Raw genomic sequence first — 5,801 nt, 5'->3', positions numbered from 1 at the left:
TCATAAAACGGGGCGTTGAGCTGCTGATTCATCTCCAGGGAGACTTTCCAAGGTATGTGTGAAAGAACTTCAATTGCGATTCGGCAGATCAGCATTGATGTTGCACTCCCTTCGTCTACTCGATCATCGTCGTGGAGAGCTCCCGAGGATCGCATGGGTTTGACCCTTCCACTGGGCACGGCTGATGAGCACTGACGTCCGATTGCTCGTAGCCAACACCAACTGGTTGAGCAAAGAATGAAAAATCTGCGATGTTTGGCTTGTAGCTTTAGGCTAGTTTTGATTCGGTTGGTTTTGTAATAATTTGAACATGGCCTTAGTCCGTTCGGCTACTCTGGGTTCAACCCGAGCACTAGAATTGTTGTTGGCTTCGTTTTATAATGAAACGGGGCAGGAGGGAAACCCCTCTTAAAAAAAAAAGAATGCCACTTTGAATCTGAATTAGTCCATTTTAGATGAATTTTGGACCGATCGAATGGCCCAGATAAGACAAGATTTGCATCCACAGTTGATCATGATGACTTGCACCAGTCGTGCTTCAACTACTCAACAGAAAATAAAAGATTTTGATAGGAGTAGCTCTGCAAGAAGCCAACAGCAGTTGATTTATGATGGCGGCTTCATACATTTCGTGAAGTCATGCATTCTTGCTTTTGAGCAGCACATCAGACATCAGTGAGCCTCGCTAGCGATGAAAATCTACCACGGTCTGAAAACATATTATGCAAAAACAATAATCAAAACTAACATTCAAACTCAGCATTTACAGTTTGATTTGCTATATAGAAGTACTAACGCCAAGGCTTTACAAAAATAAGCTCCACATGTGAGCTTCAGACATGCCAGAAAATAATAGACTAATTCTGGAAAGAATATCTGAAACAAAATAACAGTAAAATACGAGATCAAACTGTTTTCTTAAAAAAAAAATCTGAAGCAAGGTAACAGGGTAATACTAGATCAATAGGTTTCTGAGCACATTTAGCAATTCCACTAGTGCTTGGTTGTGCTCCTTATAACAAGTTAATTCTCATAACAAAATCATGTTCTCTGTTTTCCAATGCCATATCACTCAGTTTAAAGTAGCACATACAGAACAGTGTATAGCAAGCTATATACATTGATCTAACTATCAAACATTACTTGCATTATGATTAATTGTCCACAGACCATAACGAACTAATCAAGCAAACATACTGAGGCTGTAAAGAAAAAACGCAGGGCAACAGACAAGAAGCAAAGGCATACCTGGAGTGTAGAAGCCCATGTAGGGTAAGACGCTGAAGTACTTCCCAGACTCCGCGACCTTCTTAACCAGCCCAGAATTTAGCTTGATTGTGAACAAGCCAACATCTGTGCTCACGAATATGACACCCACACCCTCTGCACATCCGACAACGACTGGTTCCTCATCAGGATTGGCTACAGGTATAACTTTCTCCAGCTTGATGGCCCTGCAGCGCATCCATTCTGCATCTCCTTCTGCATTCACCTTCCTTGAGAACAGACAAAGGCTGGAATTCTCAAGGCAGGGAAACCCCAGTGAACCGTCCTCCATCGCCATGAGGGCAACGTCGTCGTACACATTCGGGTCCGGTGGATCAACCATGGATATGCAATTCTTGGCCCAGTCATATTTGATGATTGCGTTACCCTCACGAAGCGCGAAGTAGGTTTCATCTCCAATAACGACACCCCGCCTAGGCTCGACATAGGGGATATAGTAGAATGATCCATCAGCAGCAAGAACATCTCGCCTGTGCCGAACATAGGATTCACAGCCGTCGTCGAGTGTCACTGGCGTGCTCCACGCAGCTGTCCCTGATGAGTACACTGCCGCCTTGACTAGCTCGTCGTAGTCGTCGGTGGCCACAAAGACAACCCGGAAGGGGCCGCCGTGGCAGTCAAGGTGGCCGCAGCCGGCCACAGGGCAGAACACGGCGGCGGTGTAGATCAGCCACGGGATGCCGGGCTCCGGGAGGCTCTGCTGGTCGCCGGTGACGGGGTCCCAGACGGTGAAATGCCAACCCCTGCCCCTGACCCACACGTGGAGAAGGACGCGGCCATGCCGGCAGTCAAGCGCCCGCGAGCGGTCGCAGTCGGGGTAGGGAGAGAGGGGCGCCGATGTGGTGGGGGCGAGCCGGGGCGCGGGGTCTCCTTGGATGACCTGGAGCCTGTGGAGGAGGCCCAGAAGCGGAGGGGTGCCGTGGAAGGTGCGGTACCGGCGGCGGAAGCCGGGGTCGCGGAGAACGCGGAGCCAGGGCTTGCAGACGAGCGCGGCGCGGAAGAGGTGCTCGGGCTCGTCCGGCGGCAGGCGGAGGAGGATCTCGGCGGTGACGTCGTCGATCAGCGGCGCCATCGGTGGTCGGCGGCGGGTGCGAGGGTTTGGTGGGGTTTCGGGTTGGTGCGCGACGGAGGGAGACCGGCGCACCACACGACCTCTCCTAGTCGGTTGGGTTCAACCAGATTGAGCTGTGCTGGGTCACGCTGCCTCGCTCCCCCAACCCTTCTAATCTCTCCACTACTATTAAACAATTAAACAAAAAATTTCTTACGTGCACCTAACAATTAGTCCCATAAAACGCATAAACCAATCATCACCACACAATCAGTCCTACGTGTCTCAATCTAACAGCCATCGTTTATCTGGTAGATTTATGGTGTGGACTTGGCAAATTCCAATGACTCACCGTACTCCACCTCCACCATCCATCCACAAGAAGAGAAATGTGCAACAACTGGCCCTGTGTCCGTTCCCTACAATCACGCAGTTCTCATCGCAAACTAAGGAAACTAGAACGAAATCAGCTCCCCTCGCCCTTAACCTCGACGCCGCTCACCAACAGCACGACCTCGCACGATCACCATCGCCATCGCGAGCAGCGTGGCATCCGTCCGCGAGATCACCACAGCAGGGAGGCGATGCGACAGAACACCCAGGACCCTGCCATATCAGCGTGTCACCCGTCCGCGGGATCGCCAATGCCAGGAGCCTGTTGACTCCCGATCCAGTCTTCCCAAAATTGTCATTGCCAGCCCGCCGCCTGCCGCCGCTCCTCTGCTGGCTCGAGTGAACGGAGCCAATTGGTGGAACGAAGAGATGGGCGGCGGCGGGTGAGGCGACGGTGCGGGCGTCATACAAGGGGTCCCGGGTCATCTCCGCCACCACGCAAAAATTTTCTTACGTGCACCCAACAATTAGTCCCACAAAACGCACAAACCAATCATCATCACACAATCAGTCCTACGTGTCTCAATCTAACAGCCATCGTTTATCTGGTAGATTTATGGTGTGGACTTGGCAAATTCCAATGACTGACCGTACTCCACCTTCACCATCCACCCACGAGAAGAGAAATGTGCAACAACCGGCCCCGCGTCCGTCCCCTACAATCACGCAGTTCTCATCGCAAACTAAGGAAACTAGAACGAAATCAGCTCCCCTCGCCCTTAACCTCGACGCCGCTCACCAACAGCGCGACCTCGCACGATCACCATCGCCATCGCGAGCAGCGTGGCATCCGCCCGCGAGATCACCACAGCAAGGAGGCGATGCGACAGAACACCCAGGACCCTGCCATATCAATGTGTCACCCGTCCGCGGGATCGCCAGTGCCAGGAGCCTGTTGACTCCCGATCCAGTCTTCCCAAAATTGTCATTGCCAGCCCGCCGCCTGCCGCCGCTCCTCTGCTGGCTCGAGTGAACGGAGCCAATTGGTGGAACGAAGAGATGGGCAGCGGCGGGTGAGGCGACGGTGTAGGCGTCATACAAGGGGTCCCGGGTCATCTCCGCCACCACGCACGCTGATGCCGCTGTGCGCCGCGACCAGATCCTCGCCGGCCGCGCATCCTTCGCCGACCTTGCCGTGCTCCACGACCAGATCCTCGCCAGCCACGCTTCCTTCGCCGACTTCGCCGTGCAGCAATCTGAGTGCTCCTCCACCCGCTGCGGCGGCGACCTACGCTGCTACTCCCTCCATCCGGAAATACTTGTCCTCAAAATGGTTGTATCTAGACTTATTTTAGTTATAGATACATCCATTCTATCCATTTTGAGGACAAGTATTTTCGGACGGAGGGAGTACTTCTTTCCGCGAGTCCGAGAGTTTCTCACGTATGTCCGGATACGGATGAGCATATACTCAAATATTGACCGTGGATGGTCATGCCGATAGGCGACGACGACTGACGAGTAATTGCTCCCTGATCCCCTCCATCTCAGAGTTGCCAACATCCTCTGTGTCACCACTCACCAAATGCCACCGCGTCATCCAGGTTTGCTGTATGTATATGTTGAACCAGCCTGAGAGTTTGATTACTAATCTATATCTGCTTTTGTTATGGGCAGTGCTACTCTTGAATTTACTAATTTCTGCATGGTGCATGGCGATTTGGCAGGTGCCTTCATATTTTTTTAGAGCAAGAGTTCATGACGCAAGCGTATAATGTCTGATGATTTCCTGTATACACGGATGATGTGAAGTAATATTTCCCCCTTTCACCTTTTTGTATGGCACAATAGTAGGCGAGTATCCTTCCATACAAGTCACTTTTTTTGGCCTAAATATAGTAACCACAACCCGTGATCTCAGTGTTTTTCATATTACAATGTGATAATTATGGTAATTCTCAGATTACAGGAAGCATGATGTTGCATTATATAATACATTCTCTGAAATAACAACACATGAACTCTTTAATGTAGTGGCTCTGTGCTTCACCAAAGAGCAGGCAAACTATTTGGATGCTACTAAATATTACAGTATGGACAATGCAAATCCATCCCAAATTGTATAGCTTGCTAATATACATAAATAATTAACTTTTTATGTTTTTTATTGTCTAGGCGACTGGTGGCAGGTTCTGAGGGCTGATAAGAGGGATGAAGAGAACATCTACGTGTACAGGATCATGGACGTATTTGAAGTTGACCAACAAGGAAAACAAATATGTCCTACGTCGAGATGAAACGCATAGTGCTAGATCAGTTGGATCAGTCAGTTAGAATCATGATCTTAATATTCCAGTACACCTGCTTCTTCTGTTAGCATTTCTGTTTGCTCTATTTTTTCAAGGTTAATCGTTGTTATTTGAGCAATCAAACTTCCAAATGTCATCTCCTTACTTTAGCAATAAAAACATATTTTTAATTCCTTCGTGCCTACTTGTCAATTTTTTCATGGCGCGATTTGTCTTGCTGTTGACTAGATGTAAAGTATAACCTGCCAAATCATCAATTCTTTTTGTTTTGAGATCACATGCATGTGAGTCCATCAACCATGTAATCTTGAACTAGATGGATCCTTAGTTCCTGAACTTTGAAGTTGATGGATCCTTCGTTGTTCGGTTGGATAGTAAATGAATGGACTGACAAGTCAACAAAGCTGATGCATACTTGGTATATGAAGTCTAATGCTATTACCAATACATGGGCTGAATAATATATGTATAAATCCGTTGACTGAAACTTCAATTAGTCCAACACTCCTGCTTGCAACAATACGGTTATAATCCCCATAAAAAGCGATACTATTATAATTAACTATTTTCCGTTACCTCATCACTGAAACTTGCAGGTGTTCGATCTTAAGATCCCCGACTCTACTACAAGGAAGAAAGTAATTATGCAAACCTAACTATATGAAGAAAGTAATTATGCCCGACTCTATTTGCAGAAGGTTGGACTCTACTACATTGAAAGAAGAAATATTATATGAAGTTCCAAAGTTACTTTGTTATTTGTGAAAGTTGGATGCATCTCAACTCTGTTGCTTTGCTGCAGGATGATGAAGAGGAAAAGG

The 5,801-nt window shown here is 48.4% G+C and overlaps 1 protein-coding gene across 1 annotated transcript; it reads right to left on the bottom strand.

The window, feature by feature from the left end:
* Positions 1 to 546: 546 nt before the first annotated feature.
* LOC123082175 (uncharacterized) lies at positions 547 to 2,486 on the bottom strand. Its single transcript, XM_044504563.1, has 2 exons — positions 1,249 to 2,486; positions 547 to 709 (listed from the first exon to the last, which is right to left on the bottom strand). Exons 1-2 carry the CDS (start codon positions 2,357 to 2,359, stop codon positions 666 to 668), a joined length of 1,155 nt encoding a protein of 384 aa, XP_044360498.1. The 5' UTR covers positions 2,360 to 2,486; the 3' UTR covers positions 547 to 665.
* Between the last annotated feature and the right edge of the window lie 3,315 nt (positions 2,487 to 5,801).

Source organism: Triticum aestivum, chromosome 4A, assembly GCF_018294505.1.
Source record: "Triticum aestivum cultivar Chinese Spring chromosome 4A, IWGSC CS RefSeq v2.1, whole genome shotgun sequence".
NCBI lineage: Eukaryota > Viridiplantae > Streptophyta > Magnoliopsida > Poales > Poaceae > Triticum > Triticum aestivum.
This window is presented reverse-complemented; position numbering and strand designations above follow the sequence as displayed.